We start from the raw sequence: 25,366 nt of genomic DNA on the forward strand, positions 1-25,366 counted from the left end.
AGAAGAAAAGCAAGATTATGGGTAGCTGAAGCTACAAAAGGGGGTCTTTTACACAAATCAGGAATGTGGCTGATAAGCTGCTTGCAAAATTTGGATGGCTGAGATGGTTATGACCCAGTACTTCTTTCATTGCCAAAACAAACCAATCAAACACCCCACCAGTCTTTGTGAAGATAAAGACTTAATCAAATGCAAAGGCATTTTATGTATCCTTTACCCCAGTGCACCACATCCAGCTTTCCTCCTGATACAGCTGAACCAGACCTTTTCTACCACTTGGTATCTATCTGCCTGCATCAATGATGTGGGCTGGATTTGACCCTGCCTGTGCCATGTTTCATACTCAGTAGGGTAGAGGATGGCCAAATGAGAGTTTGCTTTTAGAGCCTGCCTGCCCTGAACGTGGGTTGACTTCGCTGCTGGAGTTTCCTAAGAGACTTCTGAGAGGCACCATCTGGGCTGTCCCCACCCCGCTCTCTTGTGCTGGTTTTTGCTCTCCTCCTCCTTTGCAGTATAATATTCATGTATGAGCTACTTTTGACTGAGGACTAATTAGATCACTGTGAGCAAAGCAGAGACCAGACTTGCTCAGTTTGCAGCATGGTAGTTTCAGTCCTTGGTGATGAGCAGAGATGGTTGTGAGACATGTTTTTTGGGACCAGTGAGGCACTCAGTTGAGATTTTACTCAAAATCTCTATAAGGGAACAATATAGGAGCTGAAGCTACAAAATTCCAGATATAAACTTCCTTCGGAGTTTTCAGCCTTATTTAGTTTTGGCTTTGTTTCCAGTAGTATGGAGGTCTTTCTGCTGGTAAACCATTAGATTTCCTAGTCCTTATATCTGTTTCCTTACGAGGATTTCCCTGCGTTTTGCTCTAGATTAGCTTCACGCCAGGCTAAGAAGAGTTCTTGTGAGAGCTGCTTATCAAGGAATCAGCAGAACCAGAATGATCAGTGGTGTCAAAGCCTTTCAAGGAGGATCATGGGGAGAAGCTGGGGAAAGGAAAAGTTGCTCGTAATGCTGGAAAATATGGTTTCAGTCACGGAGAGGACAGAAGCCAGTTTAAGGAAATCAAGGGTAGAGCTGCCCAGAGGAAAAGATGGAACTTGGAGGAAAAAATAAAAAAATAATGTTTACAGCTTTGTGATGATGCAGAACCTTTGGTCTCTTTATTTCTTTTGTATTTACATGGAATTTAAATAGAATATAGCTTGATCTTAGTTTTAATCTGTTGAATGATGTTGGATCTCCTTCTTTCTTTAACCTAACAGAAAAACAAACCCATGTGCATAAGCTGCAAGTCAAATGGCCTAAAGTTTTATGAATGTCTTCTATCCTTGAATTTTCTTACAGCTGTGGTTCTTGAAGGCTGTTGTAGAAGGTCTCACTTTATTCAGCTACCTGCTTTGCAGCAGGGGCCTATTCACATTTGGTCTTTGATTATAACTTAGAGATTTTTTTTTTTGCCATTCAAGATTGTTATTCTTCTTTCCTCCTCACTTGTTCTGCAGTTTTTTTGAATCCATCACTTTTCTACAGTGAATGTATGAGGTAGCACCAGGTATCTGAAAGAATCACAACAAAGGGAGAAATTACTTGAGGAGGTGGGATGCTTTATTTCCATGCCATAAAAAAATCCTCAATTATGTATTTCAGTTTTACGCATTAAAAAAAATTAAAAATCTGCTATTTAAGAAAAAGTAGAGAAGAAGAAAGAAAAAAGAGTATCATCCTGAGGAAAAAAAATGCCAAAAAAAATCTCAGTTTTGTGTCTGAAATCCCATTCTACTGTTCAAGATAAATGTGCCAGAAGAATTAAACAGCTTCAGAAAGAACTTTAGCTGTGCAGGGCAAAAGCTAGTCTTGCTTGGACAGGATATTCACTGCTTATATTCTCTGTCTGTGCATTTCATCTGCATTTTCTCTGTCATCTACCAAAATGTGTCTTAAAACGTCAGGATGTATAGAGGGATCCTGTTTGCAGGGAGTCTATTTTGCTGTTTAAAGATGGTGTCCTGTTTCAAAGATCATTTCACATCCTCAGTTTATCTTCTAACACATTTAGCCTGTTAATCTTCAATGCCCTGGGGCTGCAGCCAGCCTTTCAGGGGACTGCAGAATCCTTCCAACCATCTCCTAACCACCTAAAGTTTTCTTTGTGATTAAAAGTCACTATTTTTTTTTGTTTATTTGTTTTTGGATAACCCAGACATGCCTTCTTTCCTTTCTTCTCAATTATGCTTGCAGACTCTTCTCTTTCTTTCTCCTTTCTGGCCTTAATAGAAAGCTGCTAGCAACCTGGCCCTCCTATGGGATTTTTTTCCCTATGTGTAAATATAGATATAGATATAAATTAGAAAGCACAAAATATTCTTCCTGGAGTACTTTTGAACTTCTCCTTTTATAGAGTCAGAGTGAAAGTGTGGCAAAAACCTTTAACTGAAAAATGCAATACTATAACTTTCACCTTGCTAGTACATAATGTGTGAAGTGTTGTTCTCTCTTTTCCCAATGTGCTCTCTCTTTTTCTAATGCAGGCTGGATTGCCATTTTGGGAGCCATTTGGCTGCTAGTGCTAGCAGACATCCATGACTTTGAGATGATATTAAACCGAGTGGAATGGGCAACCCTTCTTTTCTTTGCAGCATTGTTTGTTCTCATGGAGGTAAGATTTTGTGATTTCTAAAGCCTGAGCAGTTAGAACCAACTTAAAATGTGAATTTTGAGGACATGTATGTTGCCAGGCAAAGGTGTCTTGCAGATTCAATTCTGCTAACAAAATAAAAAATTGAATGCAGTCACAGTAGCATGGAGTGAAATGGTGGAGTGGTAGAAGCTGGATATTTTTGATTAATTTTTCACTGTAAGCTTGGTCCTACTCTCCTTCTGCTGCATTTGCTGTGTACATCCAACACAATCGTTTTCCATAAGTGGAATTTTTCTTTCCAGGTCTGTCTGTGCTCCATGCATTCAGATAGTTTATATATATTGATGTATTTATTTTGAAATTCTTTAGACAAGCAATAGAAAAAAATAAAAGAGCAAGAATAAACCATAGCTGAAAACTGCTTCTAATACTGTCAGCTACATGCTGGCTACCAAATGGCCTGAGAGCTTTCATGGGAGGATGGTTTGAAAGGATAATATCACTGAATTTCAGTTTCCAATTGTAAAAGATTTTCAGTACTTGAACTGTCTGGATATCTCATTGTGTCATCTTTGTGTGTTTGTCTGTTCTAATAGTCTTTTTGATCCAGCCATGTTTTATACCCCTTTTTATATTTATATTTAATCTTTTTTTTATTTTTATATTTTTATAATATGTTATATAAATTTTAAATTACATAATACAATATATTTATATTTACTGTTTGATGTTTTTTGATTTTTTGATTTACTGTTTGATGTTTTTTGATTGAGTGGATTTATTTTTACCCCAAATGTTTGGAGAAATCTTTGTATGAATATCCATATTTGTATGTCAATAAGGTGTCTGTGCATTTCCTAAAATGCTTGATATTTCTTAGTTGTTATTTGTTCCATTTAAATGATGTTAAGTTGTAGAAACATGACTGATAAAACCTGAGTGATCAGTGGGTAGTGAATTGTCTTTGTGAGTAGTCTGGGAAAAGCCTGGAATAACAAATTTTCTTGCACAGCTTCCCCCCTACTATACACTCCAGTATTGGAAAGAACACAGACTTTGTAAATTGGAATCTATAAAAAAACAATTCATTAAAAAAGAAAAAAAGGGACTAAATTTGAAGCAAATACAAGCATTGAGTAACTCAACTAACTCTAATTAATTCCTAACTGAAAGTCAAAATCTGGTAACCTCTGAAAAGATGAATAGGAACTCTGATTATCATTAGGAAGCTTGTTTGAGAGCTAGTAGGTCTAAAATTCATCAAGGAAACGCTGATTTATTGTACACTCATTAGCACAGGCAATTTTTATTTCTCTGTGTTATCAGGTTCTATATATCCTTGTGTTTTCTAACTCTCATAGGGAATCCATATTGAAGCCATTTTTATTTTGTTAGCTGCTGCTGTAACAGTCTATTAGTTGCAATCCCTGATGCATTTATTGTTTTAGCTTGAATTGAACAGTTTTGATTTGAGTGCAGTGTGACTGTACAATAACATAGTAAAACACACAGGAAGTTATTTGCCATTTACTGCCAGACTTCAGATATGACTGCTATAATTCACTGAACTTCGATTTTTCACTTTTATGGTTTCTCAGGTCACCAGTGAATAGTTTGCTAATGAAAGGAAAAATTTTCCTGGCTCTTTAGTATAACAGCAATTTAAAGTCATGAAAGGAACTTATCCTGATAGTCAAGAGAAAAAGTGGGAGACAGTATATTGACAGCAGTCATCATGACATACTGCCCATAAAAGGGTTTGATGCAAATTTTTGTGCATAAAGTTCAATCTAGAATGTTACATGATTTTTTTTTCTGCAGTAAAGCTCTAATCTTGAGCTGTCAAACTGGAAATCGTATGCTGGAAGGCACCAATTAGTGCAGTAATACTTCTTGCTCTCAGAGGGCACAGGAAGATCCAGGAGACCCTCTGTGCAGTTTACATCCTGGGGAAGACAGTGGCATGGTACTAATTGCTGCCTTTCACTTACGTGCTTGCAGGCGATTAGTCTGGATATTATAGACATCTTAAAGTTGGTTGCGTGATTAGCACTGTCATCATCTCCAATGTGATGAGCTACCTGCAGACTGACTGTCTTGAAGGAGCAATGTGCATGTCTGTTACTGACTTCCCTCATTCTGTCCTTTACTCACTTTCCTCTTTCCTGAATCTCTCTTTTGCGATACCATGTCTGGATTCCAGAAGAAATTCTGGGTGTTACTGAAAAGAAATATGTTGTGTTGACGGATAATTGAATAACAAGGCAGCAGTGCTAACCAAATGTAACACTGAGCTCTGCTTGCTGACAACTATGTGTTAAGAAGTTTATTTTAAAGTGTGAACACAAAGCAATTGCAGAAAAAATATGACAGTTCATTAATATTACTGCTTTTATGTACATTTTAAAAATCTCTTTGATAAACATTGAGTTAATATGGGTAGAGAACTCATTGAGAGCAGCCCTGCAGAGAAGGACTTGGGGGTTCTGGTGGACAAAAAGCTCGACACGAGCCAGCAGTGTGTGCTTGCAGCCCAGAAGGCCAACTGCATCCTGGGCTGCATCACCAGGGGAGTGGCCGGCAGGGCGAAGGAGGGGATTGTGCCCCTCTGCTCTGCCCATGTGAGGCCCCACCTGGAGTCCTGCATCCAGGTCTGGGGCCCCCAGCACAAGAAGGATGTGGAGCTGTTAGAGTGGGTCCAGAGGAGGCCATGCATACAGAGGGCTGGAGCACCTTTCTTGTGAAGAAAGGCTGAGAGAGCTGGGGCTGTTCAGTCTACAGAAGAGAAGGTTGAAGGTGACCTCATTGCAGTCTTTCAGTGCTTGAAGAGAGCTTATAATAAAAATGGAGAGCAATGATAGGACAAGGGAGAATAGTTTTAAACTAAAAGATGGGAAATTATATATTAGGAGGAAGTGAGGCCCTGGAACAGGTTGCTCAGAGAAGCTGTGGATGCCCCATCCCTGGAGGTGTTCAAGACCAGGCTGGGTGGGACCCTGGGCAATCTGATCTAGGGGGTGACCCTTGTGCCCATGGCAGGGGGGTTGGAACTGGGTGATCTTTAAGGTCCCTTCCAACCCAAGCCATTTTATTATTATATCATAGCAACACAGGTAGCTTAGAATCAAAATGGTAACTTAAAATTATTAAAATGTATTTGTTAAAGTTAAACCCCTGAAAAAGCATCATTAGTCTTAATGTAAAGGCTATGTGTATGCATTTTAAAGCCTTATAACCTGTTTTCTGAATGCTGCATTTTTAAATGTAGACATACCTTTTCCCATGCAGCAAGTTGTTAAATTAAATATAGTCTCTGGGCCATATTTAATATGTGGCATCACTGCCTCTGCTCTTCCCCTTGTTTTCCTTGTCAATTGGACGGTGTTCCCTTAGAACTTCTAAGTGAGACATCCTGTCTTGTATGAGATGCAGCTGCCCTGCCTTTACCTCTGCATCTCTCGCTCATGTGGTGAGTGGAAAACTACCAGCCCACCCATGGTATTGGTGCTCCTGCAGCAGGTGGGTGCTGCTGCCCTGTGCTGCTGGTGGTACCCAAATAGTTACACACTGCTGCCCCACTGAGCTGCAGGTGCAGGAATTGCTGGTCTCAATGACAGCCCTGCTGTCACTCTGTCATTACTGTGTCTTATGCCACACCACTCGGTACCTATTAGGATCTTTGTCTATCTCTGTCAGGGGATTTGACACCGTGTGAGTTCAATACTTTTTTTTTTTTTTTCCCCCAGTGATGTCTCTGAAGAGCTCTGACTGCCTGCTGTGCAGGTTGCACAGCATCACGTCATGTGAATGCTGACTTCTGCAGCTGTGTGGCAATGCTCTCAGGCAGCACAGTGTTGCAGCTAACTGATTCATTGTCATGGCAGGAAAATGGAAAGTAGACTAACCACCTTTGTCTGGGCTGCACCAAAAATTATGCAATTTTCTTCCCAGAAACTGAAAAGTCAAAAAATAGATATACCCCATTCAGCCTGGAAATAGTGCTTCATTCTGAATATTTGTAAGAAAATAAAACAAAATCAAATTAAATTTAAGTCTCTCCTGAGATAAATTTACCCCTTTACTTTGTGTTTTGAAGGAATAGATCATACTTCTGGTGTGAGGACTCAGTTGCATTCTCCTATCTGCCCAAGGAGAGAGCAGAGCCATAACCACTGGGCTGGAGTCTTGCTACGTCTTTTCATGTCTGGTAGTAACCATGGCTGTCTGGGGTACTACCCAATTATCCTGCACAAATAGGAATAGTTCCCACAGGGAGGACAGAGCACCCTGGAGCAGGCTGTCCCCTGACCCAGTGGTTACAGGGCTCTCCTCCTCAGGTTGGATGCCTGACGTGGGCACTGGGGAGCTGCTTTTCCTGTCTTCTAGGAGCTGCTGCCTCTGTGCCAATTTCCATTCACCCAAAGTCTCTGGCCTGGTTTTAGCTGCTGGGTAGTGTTAGTTTTTACAGGTGCAATGCAGCTGTTTAATGGAAAAGTATATTTTGTTTTCTCTTTTCTTCACATAGGCCTGAGCAAGATGCCTGACCTTTTAAACATGATACACTTTTGTCTATAATGGGGTTATGTCCAAGGTTTTGGGGCCATTGAGTAAAAATCAGTTGTCCTCAGGTATTCAGGAAAACATGCTCACTGAAGAATGTAATCTTGACATTTCAGCCATTCTCTGATGCCTTTGCCCCAGGCTCTTGAAGCAATCCCACTGGTCTTTCCAGTACAACCTGCCCACTTCTGCAAATACAGCTACCATTTCTGTATGTCTGTTCTTTCCACCAACTGCAAAGTTGCTGTAAAAGCTGCGTGAGATGATATCAAGATCTTGTGAGTGGAAATGAACTGTGTGTGCTTACATCTACTGAAAAAATGTGGCTGCATCAATACTTCACTAGCTGATATCATTGTTTTTTTCTTTAGGCTTTGGCTCATTTGCATTTAATAGACTACATAGGGGAGCAGACAGCTTTGTTAATAAAGGTATGTTTAAAATACTGACAAGCGTTTTTCAGGTAAGGAAAACAGTTGTACTCTAATAGAATACTAAATAATATTTTTCTTTTGGAATTTTATGTTAAAGATTATATTCCTACATCAGCTGTATCGAGAAGGTATGTCATACTTCGGGGTGGATGATATTCAGTGTATATCTACGGGCAGAAGAAATGTCGCTATAAGTGCAAAAAGGAAACCTTTTTTTATAGTCTAATAAACAAAAAATACCACGGTGCAAACAAATATAAACAGTGAATGGGGAACATTTGCAGTTACACAATTAATTTGTGTGTGTGTGTGAAATATGAGTATTAGAAATATCAGTCTTTTAATTTCTATTTGTTCAAATAGCCTTGAAAAAAAATAGTAATTTTGTTACTAAATGCCAGGCTGTTTTTTTACAAAATGCTTATTCTATCTCAGAGCCTGAAGGAATAAAAGATATTGATAAACTGAAACCATGAAGACCCTGTGTGATTGTGCCATTAGGGGGACAGAGCAATGCTGATCTCATCAAAGTTGTAACTTAACCTGTTTTAATTCCAGGTGGTTCCTGAGGATCAGCGCTTGGCGGTAGCCATCATTTTAGTGCTCTGGGTGTCTGCTTTAGCCTCATCTGTGATTGACAATATTCCATTCACAGCTACGATGGTAGGAGTCGGTACAGGTTTGATGTTTCCTCTTCCTGGTGCTGGGAAGGGAGCTGAGCCTGCTGGTTACAATTTGCTTTTTTTTGCCCTCTGCTATGTTGTAATTTACTTTATCGCCTGAGACTCCATCATTAATACAAACTCATGTTCTTTTGATGTCTAGCTGACCATTGCTGTAGTTGTCTGTTGAACTAGTAGTTGCATTTGTAGTTGTCTGTTGAACTAGTGTGCTGTTTTAGCTGCACTTTTGCACTTTCCTTGTTATATCAAAATAGATAGATGAATGGTAAAATCATCTTTTGGATGGAAACTGTCATTATCCATCTACTTCTGTCAGTGTTTTCCCTCTATTTGCCATGTAGTTATGCTAAATTTTTTAATACTTTTATAACTTTCTATAACCTTTTATAGCTAACTTCCGTAAGTTATTAATTCAAAAAACAGCAAATAATATTAAATATAAAAAATGTTTTTCAGCAGCTGGTTCTAAATATCAGAAAAGTATCAAATTATAACAAATTAGGGCATGGTCAGATAGATTTATTCAATCAAGACCTCTACTTAAAGTGCAGTAATTCCTTCATTATGCCATAGGAATGATTCACTGTTACAGCATGTTCTCAGCGAAGCAGAATTTTTCTGTGCCTTTTTTTCTGCCATTGTCATTGGGTGGCCATGTGCACCCTTAGCTTGAGTCAAGAGTTAAGACGCTTCCTACAGGGCATATGACAGGTTGGATGGATTTGCAACTACTCTATAATTATATGCTAATATGGTATTTTGATTTGATTACCATGGTGTTTCCTGTGGAATAATATTGATTTAACAGCATACTGCAAGCAATAGGTAGAAGGGAAAGGTTGGTTCAGGATGAGTCACCTCCCAGCAAACACTTAAGGACAATTAAGCAATAATGCAAAAATCTTAGCTTAGAAGGTTTTACCTCATATCCAGCTAGTCTATAAAAATTGGTTTTGAATTATAACAAAAAGCATCTCCATGCACATAGACCAAAAGGACTTTTACAGATTTTGAAAGCAAACCTCTTTTAAAGACAGTATGCTTTGTGGAATGGTACAGAAACACAGGAGTCTTTTGGGTTGTAGACCATGGCTTTTGAATCTTTGAGGGATGTAAATACAGGCAAACAAGAAAAGATTCCTGCCAACATTTTAGAAATTTCAAATGCGTATCTTTTCCATTCTATTCTGGGCCAAACCTAAGGCTGTTGCAATCTATTTTCTTGGAAGATAGGTGGAGAGGAAAAGAAGGAAGGGAGAAAAATGCAGGTATATTTTCACCTATGCAAAAGCTGTCAAAAGCTGAGGTGTTATGACATTCCTGTATATGGCAGACTGAAGCCAAGACCTAGCATTGGCTATCTCAAAGAATGAACTAGGACTTTGGTCTTTGTTATTCTTCGTCACAAAATTCCTGAATAACTAAGTCCCAGGTCTTTACGTAAGACTGCATGTGTTTTCAGTTAATTTTTTTTTTTTTTTGTCTCTTTGGCACTTAGTTCCTACTGATGAAACAACAATAATTGTTTTGGAAAGATATTTAACACCACACATGTCAAAGTTATAAACTCCAGATGTGGAGTATTACATGTTTTGAACCCATATCCTTTGTAGATTATCTTTTCTCTAAATGGGTGCAGTGTGTGTGTGCATGTAATATACACAGGGCAACCAGTATTTCTCAGAAGACCTTTTATTTATTGACTTGTTATTTACAGAATCAACCTGCAACTATTAAGAGCAGGTAATCTTCCACACAGCTAATTCACTCATTCAGCCACACAGTTCATTCACACTTTCACACTGTTACCCAGGGGGAACAACAGCTTGGAGGTCAACCCCAAGTGTGTACTCAGAACCAGAGGATCATATTGGCATACGTTTGGATATGAGTTTGGTTTCAGATGCCCTAGAATATAGGAATATGGAACATCTGCTATGGTATAGGCATGAATGATCCTGCGCTCTTCTGGCAAAAGGGGTCAGCTTCATGGCTGAATCTGAACTCCTAATCATAGAATCATAGAATGTCTTGGGATGGAAGGGACCTCATAGATCATCTAGTTCCATGCCTCCTGACATAGGGGGATGCCACCCCCTAGGTCAGGTTGCCCAGGGCCTCATCCAACCTGGTCTTGAACACCTCCAGGGATGGGGCACCCACAGCTTATCTGAGCAACCTGTTCCAGGGCCTCACCACTTTCTGAGTGAAGAATTTCCTCCTAACCACAAATCTAAATCTCCCCTCTTTTAGTTTAAAACCTTCCCTCTCATCCTGTTATTATCTGATAGAGCAAAGAGTCACTCTCCATCTTTTTTTTTTTATAAGTCCCCTTTAAGTCCTGAAATGTTGCAAAGAGATCACCTTGGAGCTTTCTCTTCTGTAGGCTGAACAGCCCCAGCTCTTTCAGCCATTTTTCATAGGAGAGGTGCTCTAGCCCTCTGATCATATTCATGGCCCTCCTTTGGACCTGTTCTAACAGATCAACATCCTTCATATGTTGGGAGCTCCAGACCTGGATGCAGGACTCCAAGTGGGGCCTCACGTGGGCAGAGTAGAGGGGCACAATCACCTCCCTTGACCTGCTGGACACTCCTTTTTTGATGCAGCCCAGGACGCAATTGGCCTTCTGGGCTGCAAGCACACACTGCTGGCTCATGTTAAGCCTTTTGTCCACCAGAACCCCCAAGTCCTTCTCTGCAGGGCTGCTCTCAATGAGTTCTTCACCCAGTCTTTACTCCCTGGGATTGCCCCTGCCCTGGTGCAGCACCTTGCACTTTGACTTGTTGAACCTCATTAGTTTCACATGGGCCTACTTCTCAAACTTGACTAGGTCCCTTTGGAAGGCATCCCTTTCTTCTGTTGTATCAACCTCACCACTTAGCTTCGTGTCATTTGTAAATTTGCTGAAGGTGCACTGAATCCCATTGTCTATGTCATTGATAAAGATATTAAACAGTTCCGGTCCCAAGACAGACCCCTGAGGTACACCACTTGTCACCAGCCTCCACTTGGACATAGAGCCATTGACCACCACTCTCTGGGTGTGACCTTCAAGCCTACTCCTTATCCACTGAATGGTCCACCCATCAAATCCATCTCTCTCCAATTTGGAGACCAGGTTATCATGTGGGACCTTGCCAAAGGCCTTACAGAATTCCAGGTAGATGACAAGTCCAGGTAGATGACAGGGAATATAAAAGACACAGAAAAATTGACTCTCTCCAGTGAAGCCCTCCAAGAGGTCCATAAATCTCTTTCAGTGGTGAAAAATATATCTGCAAGACAATGGGTAATTGGTCTTGTGAATTTTGCAGTCATAGCTTCAATGGACCTTATATTGGGTAGGAATGAGGGGCCATCAAATTCCTCCAATTTTTTGAACCTACAGATGCCAAAAATCTGTATAATATCTGTGTGGTTTCATAAATATCAGCTGTGTGGACTGACTGAGCAAAGAGTATTTGGAGGATGGCATCAGAGACCTCTTCCAGTACTAAATTTCCCCATCCCAAACTGATTAGCTACTGAGCAGTAGGAGTAAGGGGAAACCAGGCTTACAGGGTGACAGCCTGTTTGACTTGTACATAGATAAAGATTCCTGAAATACCATTCAAAGACAGTGAAAGGCTTGGTGACAGCTCACAGTTAAGGGCCCCAGCTCTATCTCTTCTGTATTCAAAAGGTGTGTATCCAGTGCTTGTTTTCTATATTCCAGGGATGACAGTCTTACAGTCTCAGCTCTTCTGGCTACAAACCTCTAGCTGACTGTGGACACAACCATTGCAATGGCAAGGGCACCCAAAAAGTCACACACCTGCTTTTCTTTATGGGTGGGGAGGTGCAAGGAGAAAAGCATCAGTTCATCCATGAAATGTCCCCAACACTGCCTCTGCAGCTGTTGGATGAGGTCTTCCACTCACCCCTCACAACACTGTGTAGCATGTGCTGTCTAAACTTGGAGCAGAGAGGTGAGATGGGCTACAGCAACTCAGAAATGGCATGAGAACAGACAGGAGTAAGGGTCTCCAATGTGAGGTGACTGTGATGGGGAAGTGGCATCTTAACATCATTTGTGTAAGACACTAAAAGATAGTGTGGTGTTTTTTAGAAGGCCTTATAGACGCAGATGTGTTTATGTGTTACTTTCCCTGTAGAAAGTTTGAAGCCATATACCCACAGGATGCATTTAGCCCTGTGCCATACTGTAAATTCAGACTGTATATCTAATTCAAAGAAAGCCCCCCTGGACTGGAGGCAATGTAGATGAGAATAGTCTCAGCTCCAGCTCTTTCAGTCTCCTGACCTTCTCCTATTATATGCATTACTTGCTAATATAGAGGATGTTACGTAAAGTGTTTTGGCAACAGACATGCCTGAGAAACGGAAGAACTATGGAATTCCACTCTAGCATGTAAGAAGGCCTGCAGCTTGACTTCTAAGGGGCATAATTGTGTTAAACAAAAAGAGAAAAAAAATGCAGAGAGGTCTGTAAATATGATGCTGTTTCAGTAAAAAACAAAATACCAAACAAAAAACTTTGAAGTGTGGCAGTCCAGATTTTCACTTCAGCTTTTTTGTTTGTACAGTGGGATAATTAGATTTATAATGACTTGTTTTGTGTATAGAAAAAAGAAAAAAGAAAAAACTGTGAATGGCTAATGAATGGATACATAGATGAAAATTTTCATTTTGTCTGATTTTGGATAAAGTTGACTGGTCCATTTTAAGTGTCAAATTTCACAGTATTAAATTTTGTAGCTGTCTGTTTCTTACCTTAATAGGATGTGAAATGCGGAAACTGTTGATCATTACTGAAAATAACTAATTAAAACATGAATGTATCTGAGAGAGCACAACTAAGAATTCAAGGAAACAACCTGTTTTATGAATTGAAGTAATGAAAACAGATTTCAAAAATTGTTTCCTATAAGAAAATTAAGGATTTTAAGGCTTGTTAAGTATCTAGATAGAGAAGTTAGGATTCTTGCTTATCCTAAAACATAAGCACAATAAATTATCTGCAAGCTTAAGAATAAAATCTAAAATTTTTTTAGTTGTTTTAAGATAGAAATGTTGTAAGGTGCAAAATATTCACGTATTTAAGCATCTATAACATGTTGATATTTTTCAGCACCTCTCCAGCATTCTGCTCTATAAAAAAATTCCTAAAAGGTAGAAACAGAATTAGTTTATTATTTGAAGCAACTTATCCTGATGTATCTTACCTTATCTTTTCAGTGCAACAGTGCAAAATTGTTCAAATTCTTCTTTGCTCTAGACAATAGTAAATCTGGTCCAACATCCCCTTCAAAATTGTCATACCGCATGGAATTCATATATAGAGGTAGTGAAACTGTATTCTGTACAGAGCTCAGAACATGGCAAGTATTTTATCATAGCATCATAGAATCATAGAATCACAGAATGGTTTGGATTGGAAGGGACCTTAAAGACCATCTAATTCCATCCTGTCCTGCCATGGGCAAGGACACCTCCCACTAGGCCATGTTACTCAAAACCCCATCCAACCTGGCCTTGAACACCTCCAGGGATTGGGCATCTACAATCTCTCTGGGCAACCTATTCCAGTGCCTCATCACCCTCATAGTAAAGAATTTCTTCTTTATATGCAATTCAAATCTACTCTCTTTTAGTTTAAAGCCATTACTCCTTGTCCTGTCACTATACTCCCCACCTTTCCTGTAGTCCCCCTTTAGGTACTGGAAGGCCGCTATAAGGTCTCCCCAGGGCCTTGTCTTCTCCAGACTGAATGACCCCAGCTCTCTCAGCCTGTCTATGTAGGAGAGGTGCTCCAGCTCTCTGGTTATCCTTGTGGCCCTCCTCTGGACATGCTCTAATAGGTCCATGTCCTTCCTACATTGGGTGCCCCAGAGCTGAATGCAGTACTCCAGGTGGGGTCTGCAATGTAAGGGGGGAAAATCACCTCCCTTGATCTGCTGGTCATGAATGTTTTGATGCACCCCAGGATACAATTGGCTTTCTGGGCTGCAAGAGCACACTGACAGCTCACGTCAAGCTTCTCATTAATTAACACCCCCAGGTCCTTCTCCTCAGGGTGGCTCTCAATCCATTCTCCACCCAGCCTGTATTTGTGCTTGGGATTGCCCCGGCCCAGATGCAGGACCTTGCACTTGGCCTTGTTGTACTCCATTGGGTTGGCACAGGCCCACCTCTCAAGCCTGTGCAGATCCCTCTGGATGGCATCCCTTCTCTCCAGTGTGTTGACCACACTACACATCCTGGTGTAACTGGCAAACTTGCAGAGGGTGCACTCAATCCCACTGTCCATGTCACTGACAAAGATGTTAAAAAACGCTGGTCCCAATACCGACCCTCAAGGAACACCACTCATCACTGATCTCCACTTGGACACTGAGCTGTTGACCGCAACTCTTGCAGTGTGACCATTCAGCCAATTCCTTACCTAGCGAGTGTTCCATACGTTGAACCCATGTCTCCAATTTAGAGACAAGGATATCATGGGGGACAGTGTCAAATGCTTTGCACAAATCCAGGTAGATGGCATCAGTTGCTCTTTCTTTATCCACCAGTGCTGTAACTCCATTGTTGAAGGCCACCAGATTTGTCAGGCATGATCTGCCCTTAGTGAAACCGTGTTGGCTGTCACCAGTCACCTCCTTATTTTCCAACATTTTCCTTTTATCCCTTTTTAAAAATGGGGTTATGTTTCCCCTCTTCCAGTCAGCTGGAACTCCACTGGACTGCCATGACTTCTCAAACATGTTGGACTTTGACTTAAAAACCTCATCCACCAGTTCCCTCAGGACCTGCAAATGCATCTTCTCTGGTCCAATGGGCTTGTGCACCTTAGATTCCTTAGATCAGACCTGATTTTCTCCTACAGTAGATGGATTTTTGTTCTCCCAGTCCCTACCTTTGCCTTCTGTGACATGGGCTATTTGTCTAGAACACTTGTTGGTGAAGACTGAGGCAAATAAGTCATTGAGTACCTTGGCCTTCTCTGTGTCCCAGGTAACCAGGTCTCCTCTTTCCTTCTGGAGAGGGCCCACAATTTCCCTAGTCTTCCTTTTATCACTGACATACATATAGAAATCTTTCTTGTTGCTCTTCTTGTCCCTGTACAAATGTAACTCTAATAGGGCTTTAGCTTTCCTAACCTGATCCCTGGCTGCTCAGATGATTTCTCTGTATTTCTCCCAGGCTACCTGTCCTTTCTTCCACCCTCTGCTACGTTCTGAGCTCTGACCACCCTTCCACCTTTTTTCTGCTTGAGTTTGAGGAACTTCTTGTTCATCCATGCAGGCCTCCTGGAGTTTTTGCCTGACTTCGTCTGTGTTGGGATGCGTCACTCCCGAGCTTGGAGGAGGTGATCCTTGAATATTAATCAGCTTTCTTGGTCCCCTCTTCTCTCCAGGGCTTTGTCCCATGGTACTCTACCAAGCAGATCCCTGAAGAGGCTGAAGTCTGCTCTCCTGAAGTCCAGGGTAGTGAGCTTGCTGTGCTCCTCCCTTGCTGCCTTCAGGTTTATAAACTTTGCCATTTCATTGTCATTCTACCCTTCAACTTTACTTTCCCCACCAACCCCTTGTTGTTGGTGAGAAAGATTTCATACTAGAAAGGACGCTTTAGGAAGTTAATTGTGTGCTTGAAAGAGTGGACCAGGTATCTGAGGTGACTTAGCTCATTGTAGTTTGATTACTCTTAACTGTTTCTGTTTTGGTGAAATTCAGTGCTAAACTAAAATAAAACTTTGCACCCACAGAAAGATAAAGCAGCAGTATTCAGACCATATTCCATTTGATTGTTTCACATAATTTGTCATGAATACAAAGGTCATGAACTGCCCCAGAACAAGATGAAGAGATTGAAACTGAGTTGCTGAACTGTAACCAGAAGATTTTTCCCTACTTCTAATGCATTGGAAAGTGGAGACCCAGCTCCCTAATTAAAATGTTTATCTGGGTGACTGTTTATTGTACTTAGTTGCATAAACATTCCTGGCACCTGTGATAGCTGCCCACGCATATGAAAATCAATAATTTTTTGTCAATATTTAAAAAATCTACTGTAGAAAAATATTTTGAATTTGATATGTACTTTATGGGAAACTCCATGAACTCTGTATGCAAAGGTCTATGTTGTCAGTGACAAACCTACTAGATGTAAACATATCTGTGAATTGCTTAAAAACAACCCGCAAAATAGTCTGTGCATAAAGACTTGAAAAAGCAGGAGCTTAGTTATTAAGTCTTATGCATTTTTGTTCCAGAATGGTGAGGGTTTTTATTTTTTTTTTCGTGTTGGATATCCAGCTTTCTTTGTCTGAAGAACAAATGTGGTGAATCACGTAGTGATGCTCTGTGTGTCATTCTATTAATCCGCTCATATTTTTCTTCCCTTTTGAACAGACTAAACTCACAATGACATTCCTTAATAGGTAGTCTTACTCATTTTTAAGACCTGTATTTTCCTACTATTGTCATTTAAATAGCCATGCATTTCTGCCCTTAGAATGTTAGGTGACATGATTTTATTACCAGCACTCTCTTTAATTTAATTGACATGTTTTATCAGCTGCATATGCTAGAGCCATCTGTTTATATTTTTCTTTTGTTACTGGAACTAAAAATATAACCATAGTAAATCTTTGTTTTAGCTGAGTTTAAATACTATTTCCTCAATACATTGTAACAAGCAATTTCCATTAACCACCTGGCTGGCAAGGTGACATAGTCTTGACAGGTCTTTGTCAGAAATCAGATAAATTTGGCCAACTACTTCTTACCTCTAAAACTAGCAGAGTCTTTTCATTTTCACTACTGAATATTTCATCGGTATCTCATGTTTCTTAGTGCCACTTTTATTTTTGGATCTTCTTTCCCTTCTGCCCTACTGGAGTTTTCTGTGTTCTTCATTTCAATGCTCAATTAATGTGTAAGACTGTACCCTCACAGTCTGCAGAGACAGACCAATCATCCACAGTTTGGGAAACTAGAAATAGCTTTTTTTCTATTAATGTACATTCTCTGCAGTTTTCATAGAAAACATCTTTACCACATGCAGTTCTTAGCAAAGTGTGTGCTGTGAAACCCTGTATTGTAGAACAGCAACGAATCCCTAAAATAAAGATATAAATTGCTGCTTTACCATCATGTTGCACAAATAGACAAGATGGGCAATATGACCTGATGACTTCTCTTGTGCTGCATAAATATGGGAAAAACATGAATGAGTGGCTAAGTTACCCTGCTGCATGATGGGTGTGTGTGATTACTTTGACAAATATTTTTGGAAAGCAGAAGTAGCTGAGGGGGCTTACCCTGCTGTTGCTTATGAGTCTTCTGCCACCCCAGGAGGCGTCTCTCACTGACAGAGCAGCAGTGTCTCTCCTCTTCGGTCTCCTCCCTACGTATCTAGGGTTCAGCTAGTTAAGCTAAATCATCATCTCTGCTTGTACTGCAGAAGACAGTCTTCAAAGGTTCAAAAGAGCTCTTACTTCTTGATCTCCTTGACTAGTTAAATGTCACGCTCATGAGCAAGCTTTGTCATAAAAATAGGTGGGTAGAATAAAGGTCTTGATTCAACTTTCTCTTTGGTATTTAGGAGTCACGGAAAAGAGTCTGTGGCAGCAAGGTGTGAAAATGTTAACTGGTCAGTCACACTTTTGCTTCCAAAGAATACAGTTTATGTATCAAAATAAATGTGAAAGCAAAATGCTTGAGGCTCTCTGTTCCACTTTCATTGCAGCAAAACTGGAAGGAACAAGGCTTGTGAGGGGTTGAATAGAGCCCCTCTGAAAAACAGAATTGAGATGTTCAATTCTGACCCCCAATATTCTCTTTCAAAAAAATGGATTGCCTACCACAATATAAATGCAAGGACTCTGTTGAGAAAAATGACAGTATTTTATAAAATTTAGCTTAGTAGTAATTTACATATACAATTCTAGTCTAAAATCTTCCAGTTTTCTATTTTCTAAAGCATTAATTTAAAGTAAAAATTAAGCTTCCTTTATTTGTGGTTGCTTAAATCTTGCTTAAATTTTCAGGATGCTGAAGAGCAGAGAGGAATGAGAAGAAATATGCTGTCCTGCAGAATATATATTTTGAATTTCAATTAATTCCTAATATTATTAGTTGTTGATAGATGGTATATTTTCTAGGGAAGGTGGACAATAGTATAACAGTAATAAAGCCCAACTCAATTTTAGAAAGCTTTCAGAACTATTCAAGATTAAAATCAGTGTGAAATATGATAATATATATATTTCCATTTTTGGTCTTTTAATATTTGTAACACACCCTATGTATTTCCAAAATGTATATCATAAACAAACATTTTCTTCACAAGGGTTGATTTTGACTAGGATAGTTATATAGACAAATGTGCCAGCATCATTAAATAGTTGTGTTGTTTGTGCATCAGCTTTTATTCTCTCTAAATAATAAATTAAATATCATGAATACAATCGAGATTAATGACTAGTACCTTTCTATATCAAGTCTTTGAGGACACCCTCCTTTTTCCAGGTACACTTATTATTTCTTATAGTTGTGTTTTTCTGTTTTAATACTTGGAGACAGAGAATCATAGAATCACAGAATATCCCAAGTTGGAAGAGATCCACAAGGATCATCGAGTCCAACTCCTGGGTCCCAAAAGGACCACCCAAAAAATCAGACCATGTGTCTGAGAGCATTGTGCAAACACTTTTTGAACTCCAGCAGGCCCGGTGCTGTGACCATTGCCCTGGGGAGCTTGTTCCAGTGCCCAACCATCCTCTTGGTGAAGAACCTTTTCCTAAGACAAAGCCTGAACCACCCCTTTCTCAGCTTCAAGCCATTTTCTCAGGTCCTATCACTGGTCACCAGACAGAGGAGATCAGCGCCTGCCCCACCTTGTGAGGAAGCTGTAGACCACGATGAGGTCTCCCCTCAGTCTTCTCTTCTCCAGGCTGAAGTCATATAGATAGTGAGATGAGATAGTGAGTCATATAGAATGGGTGAGGGGGCTGATTTGGCTTTGCTCTGTTGAGCTATGTCACTCATTTCATTTAAATTCTGCCAATCAAGCAGTAATGGAGGGTGAAATGTGGTTCAATATCAAGTTTTCCAGAAAAGCTAGGAATTTTTCTAGCAACTAATCAAACAGACTTCTCTTGGTAAGACTGTTGAAATAAAGGCTATAAGAAATTAATGCTATCTTCCTGAAAAGACATTACGATTTTCATTCTAATATTGATAAGGATGCTGTTTATGTAATCTAAAGAGGGAATAATGATGGAAACACGAGGTTTTAAAGCTTTATTTATTTTTTTTTCTGTCTTTTGAGGGGCAGCACTTAGCAAAACTATGAAAAAGTCTGCATTCCAATTAAATTAATCAATATGACAAATGTATTTGTACAATATGTATTGCAGCAAGCTATGTTCCAGCTTGCAAACTATTCTAGCATGGTCTGCTTTTGATGCTGTGATGCTCTTGTATATGTTGTGTATTTTTTTCTAACTCTTTCATAGTCTGCATTTTTTTTTTATCACTCGGGTTAAATATAACAGTAAATAAAGCTGAAGTTTGAGGTATTGGTAGTGCAAAAGTGTTGCCTAATACGTAATTGGATGAATGAATATGAAAAAAAAATATATGTCTAAGGTGATTTTATGGGAAACAGAGGTAGGTCCCTTTGTAACTGAGCCTGTTTATGACCCTTGTCTATTTAAAAGGCAATTGCTCAAGCACTAAGAGATGTTATTGGCTTTAATTGCTTTGCAATATCTATTTAAAAGCTCTTGCTGGTGATCAAATTTCCTAATTCTTCATTGCTTTTGGGTCATGAATGTTCTTAGGATGGAAATGAGAACACTATTTGTATTACGCCTACTTTTATATATAAAAAAGTGATGCTAGTGACTTTTGGAGCCTTTGTGACGTGTAGTTGCCATACAGAATATTCCATAATGTTTGCAAAAACTTGGTGCACTCTGTGGATAACTAAATATTTTTTATCTGAAACACTAGAAATTTAACTGAATGTTTTGCTTTCATCTTTCATCTGATTATTTAAAACTGAAACTTATGTTGTGGCATTCCTTGTTAGAAATATCTCTTTACAGAGGTTACATGCATGCTAGATCTAAATTCAAGCATATGATGGAGATCTATAGAACTTCCATTCCCTTTATAACCATAACTGCTATACTTTGGTAGACATGAATTCCTTTAAATAAGGGAAAACACCCAAATTGTACATGAATATATATTCCTAAGGCATGCATGTTTCAGTACTTTTCTCTTGCTGAAAAAGCAGACAGTTATGGGAGCAGAGATTACTGATCTAGCCTGCTGCCTGTTAATGTACTTAGGAGCATGACATCACTGATGATAATTTTAACATAGATAATTAATTTCTATGAAGATTTTTAAAAAGAATTCAAGTGGAAGGGAAGCAATGTTATGTCAAGGAGATATCAGTAAAACCAGTGGGGTCAAGTTTGTATTTGCGCTCCTGAAATATTTTATTGGGTTTAAAAATTTAGAAATACTGATTCAAACACATTATACAATTTCACTTCCTCTTGATGCATTGCAATGCATCTTTGTGTTTTAAAGAAGATAGAGTGAATTTCAAACCTTTGATTAGAGACTTTCTTCTAAATAGTTTCAGTGTCTTCAGGCAATAGGGATTTATGAGTCACTGAGAGCTCACAGAGTGGAGCTCCTTCAGTAAACAGAGAGAACCAAACTTTCTGATGGGAGTATTGTGCATATCTAGCTGCAAATACTAAGTGGAGAGTTACTTGATTGATTTTCTGCCTGGGATCTACATTCTGCTTCTTGCTTCTCACTTCCTTCACAGTGCTTTTTATAGGGAAGGTCCCCTGGAGGGTCATAGGGCTCTGCTTTCCACACAGTTCTCATCAGTGAGGTGTGAAAATAGCATTACTTGGTCTGCACTTAGGATCCTGCTGGCACCAGTTTTAGGATTGACCTCAAAAGCAAGAAAATAGGATTGTCATCTTAATGCACATCCACCATTTCTGCAGGGCAGTGCATGGCACAAGGTCATCTGGTTTAAAAAGTGTTTTTAGCCTGCATGGTTCAGGGTTGTGTCCTACAACAAGAGAGTTAATGTAGTACAACAGGATACTTCTGAATAATTCCAAGGAGCTAATAATTGACTTTGGTTCTTACAAAATTACACAGCAGGAAGAAATGCTTTATTTAGGTTGAGCAAGATGGCTTATTCTGGGATTTCAGTATTTTTGTTTAAATTTATTTCATTTTATGTTGAAACATATAAATATAACTGTAGTTTGAATTGTGTATCATGTTCTGGCAGCAGTGGTTTGAGAAAAACAAAGTTTATGGGGGGAAATGAAATTTTTCATGACTATCTAATGAAAAAAGGAAACAACAACAAAAACAAACACACACAAAAAAAATCCAGCAAAAACAACAGACAAGATACTGGGCATGCTGACTCTTCTTTAGGCCTGAAATAGAAGTACCCATCTTCAGGCAATGTACAGTTCAGGAATAATTACTTAAACATTACCTTATCTATGTTAACCAATTAGAGGATTTAAGAGGAATGATTAGGACCAATGGCAGGAGAGAGGGAGAAGGAAAGGATTGCAATTCTTCATAAAGCCGATATATTGATCCAGTCAGTAAAGGGGAGCATTACTCAGTCATCAAATTGAGAACATTTTTCAGGAAGTGGCTGCTCCATCTCTGAGATCATAGCCCTTGAGGGGGACCTTTGAAATACGTCCAAATGACAAATCAGAGGATTAAAAGTCATAACTCTAATCACTACTGAAAATCCCGAATTCTGAGAAAGCATTCAATTTTAGGCAAATCACAGTTATTTGCGTATATCCCTTGCCGCTTGGTTTCTTAGTGCTCCAAGTTTGCTTATTCTTTCTCTGTCCTTTGATCCAACAGACCTCTGCACATGTTAAAAGCAGATCAATAGCATTATCAACTCTCACCTAGCTAACAACCCTTTCTCTACAGGTAGTGATTAGGCCTTTCTTTCAAACGAAGCAGTTATACAATAAAGTGGAAGTATAAACAGTTTTCCCCAATCAAAGCTCAAGTTGCTTAGCTTTGAAGGTTGCTCCTGACTAAGATTTGGTGCTACTAGAAAGCTTGCCTGCTGTACTTCTTGGCTCTACACCAGTTGCCTAATGAAATCTTTTATGTTTCCTTACAAACCTCATTTGACTTACAAGTTGTGTGTCTTTTTTTAAATAATTTATTTGCTAAAAATATTAAATGAAATTAATAAAAATTTGCAAATATTTTGCAGGAGAACAAAATATACATTTTCTGGTAAATGTAATATTAGAGTAAAAAGCAGAATAACTCAGCTCTGCTTGTGAATTCAGAAGCCTGCTGCATTGATCTTCTCTCTCAGTGTCTCCCTAACAGATCAGACACGTTTAATTATAAAAAGAACTCAGGAATATTTTAGTTATTGATGCATGATATACATCCAGGTCGAGGTCTGGACATCTCTCACAGCTTTTTCCAGGAAGAAGAGATACATCTGTCCTTCAGGTTATGGGAAGTGGAGGGGGAATTGCTTATAGTCACTGTCAGCTCCCAGTTGAAATAGAAGGCTCCTATGGGAGGCAATCACAACCCTAAGGGATCTCTGGTTTTGTAAGCAGTCAACCTTGTCAGGGTTGGCTTGACATTGCCAATAACTTCTCTTGGACTGCAGGACCAGCACAATTAGTGGGAAAAACTGAGCAGAAAACAAGATTATGCAAAGATGCTCATTGAAAAACAGTTATACTTTAGACTTACTTGTGTTTTCAGTTTTTCACTTAAATTGGTTTTATTTATAATGTACTGATGGTTGGGTAATGTCTCCTAAATTTCACTCTCTTCTTTTCTTAAACCATAGATTCCTGTGCTTCTCAACCTGAGTAAAGATCCTGATGTTAACTTGCCTATGAAGCCATTAATCTTCTCATTGGCCATGGGTGCATGCCTTGGAGGTAAGAGCCTGTGCAAGAAAGCTAACATGAGGCAATAACTTTGAAATTATGATATGTATTAACTGGTTCAAATATGTTCAATGATTTTGTTATGCAAAGCATAGTGAGGGCCTGGTGCAGCTCCTTTTGACTTCAAAGGACTTCTGGATAAGGATCCCAGCCACTGTCTGCTGCATAAACTACAATAGGATTTTTGCAGTCTGTGTTTGAAGACTGTATCTGCATAAAGTACAAACACACAAAGCAGCAGTCCAGATGGTGCTTATGGGGTTCTGATCTTTTGTGAGAGAAAATACAAAGATACGTTTAGCTTCCAGAACAGAGGCCCATCATTGCTCATTGAAAAGATGCAGAAAATGTATAATAGCTGAGATCTGAAGGCTTGATTCAGGGTCTATTGAAGTCACGGGGAGGTTTTCTGGCTTGCTTACAGAACTGGGTTGAGTATCCATTTGCTGGCGTATTTAGCACTCCTTACTCTGTGGAAGACCTCATTGAACTATCTGGGAAATTTACCTCAAATAAAGAAAGCTAATAGCCATTCTTCTAATACCCATATCAGTGTTAACTTGGGATTTCATGTATTGTCAGTACACTAGCATAAAACAAGCAGATGGCTTCATGACTTTATTTATTTTTATCTTTTTTTAGTTAAAAATGTACCATGTTTCCATAGTAGGTCCAAGATTTCCTCTCTATTTGTTATAACAACAAAGAAGAATAGCCATCCGGTAGTTTTTAAATTAATGTTTATACTGGATTACTCTATGTTCTGCAAATAGCTTATGAAAATGTTTTGACGCAAACAGCAAGTGTACTAAGTACAATTAAAATATATAAGCTTTTAATGAGAAGTAGAGTTAGCATTGTTTTTGACTACTGAGAGATTTAATGCTAGTTACATTGTATTGGACTGTGTTCTGATCCATAAATATTTAGGCAGTTAGGTTAAATAACATTAAAATGGATACTGTTCTGCAATGAATCCACCCCTTCCTACCCCTGAAATCTTCCAAATAGTTTCCTTTACTTTATGGAGATTAAAACCCAAACCAATTTTGTGTCTAATACAAGTTCTGGTTTGTTTATTTAGCTAAGTGATTGCTAGTACAAGTGACCTTAATACCTAACAAAGATTATAATGATGTAATTTACAGATTGAATTTTAAGAGCACGTTGCAAAGACAGGACAATTTATACCAAACAAGTTATTCATTTTAGGAATGTCTTTTTGTACTCATCATTACTCATTATATTGTGACTTTAATCTGCAAATCCATTCCTCTTTAAAACCAGTGATTTGAATAATCAGCGTGTCTTTATATAGATGTTTGCCATAAAATATCATCTTTCTTCACAATTTGCTAATCATCAAAGATACTGATTTCATTAAACTTTCAGATATTTTCAAAAAAAAAAAAGAAAAAAGCATAAGGTATGTAAAGTTGGCCAGATTACACTGATATATTCTGAGTGGGAAGCACTTCACCAGCCTTGGAGCCTTTACAAATCTCAGCTGATGTTCCTAAAGTATCAGTTATTGTATTAACCCAAATTCCTTTAATTTGATTTTTTGAAGAGCTGCTGGGATTTTAACACAGACTTCTGTGTATATGCCATATGAAACAACAATAACAATATAAGCAGTACCATAGGCATTGTTTGAATTCAAGGTAGTAGAGATACATAGGAAATTCTCATGTATTAAAATAGACTAAAATAAGTACTCTGATAAAAAAAATAGAGCATTATCATTGTTTGTGAAAGCTTAAATACTCCAAATAGTACTCTGTTAGGATAAAGCTGATCAAATTATGACTTGTACTGGCAAAGGTCTCATGAGAACATTAGTCTGAAGATTAATATAGTCCTGACTTTCCCATTTCAACACGAGAAGCTAATGGCAGATGGCAGTTTATTCTTAAGAAAATATTTTGCTTTGAAAAATTTCATAAACCCTCAAAAAGTGGAAGAGAAGGGGCTTTTAAAAAGCAAAGCCCACACCAACCAAACAAAACCCAAC

At 38.9% G+C, this 25,366-nt stretch overlaps 1 protein-coding gene across 5 annotated transcripts in view; it reads left to right on the plus strand.

Annotated features, from left to right (window-relative positions):
• The window catches only part of OCA2 (OCA2 melanosomal transmembrane protein), a 205,771-nt gene that overhangs the window by 129,726 nt on the left and 50,679 nt on the right, over nt 1–25,366 (plus strand). For all 5 annotated transcript variants that reach the window (XM_080585517.1, XM_080585519.1, XM_080585520.1 and 2 more), the window contains 4 exons: nt 2,541–2,668; nt 7,582–7,641; nt 8,203–8,307; nt 23,250–23,343. In XM_080585517.1, coding sequence (XP_080441643.1) covers nt 2,541–2,668; nt 7,582–7,641; nt 8,203–8,307; nt 23,250–23,343 — 387 coding nt within the window. The remainder of the gene's footprint in view (nt 1–2,540; nt 2,669–7,581; nt 7,642–8,202; nt 8,308–23,249; nt 23,344–25,366) is intronic.

Source organism: Anser brachyrhynchus (genome assembly GCF_964034855.1).
Source record: "Anser brachyrhynchus genome assembly, chromosome: 1".
Classification (NCBI taxonomy): domain Eukaryota; kingdom Metazoa; phylum Chordata; class Aves; order Anseriformes; family Anatidae; genus Anser; species Anser brachyrhynchus.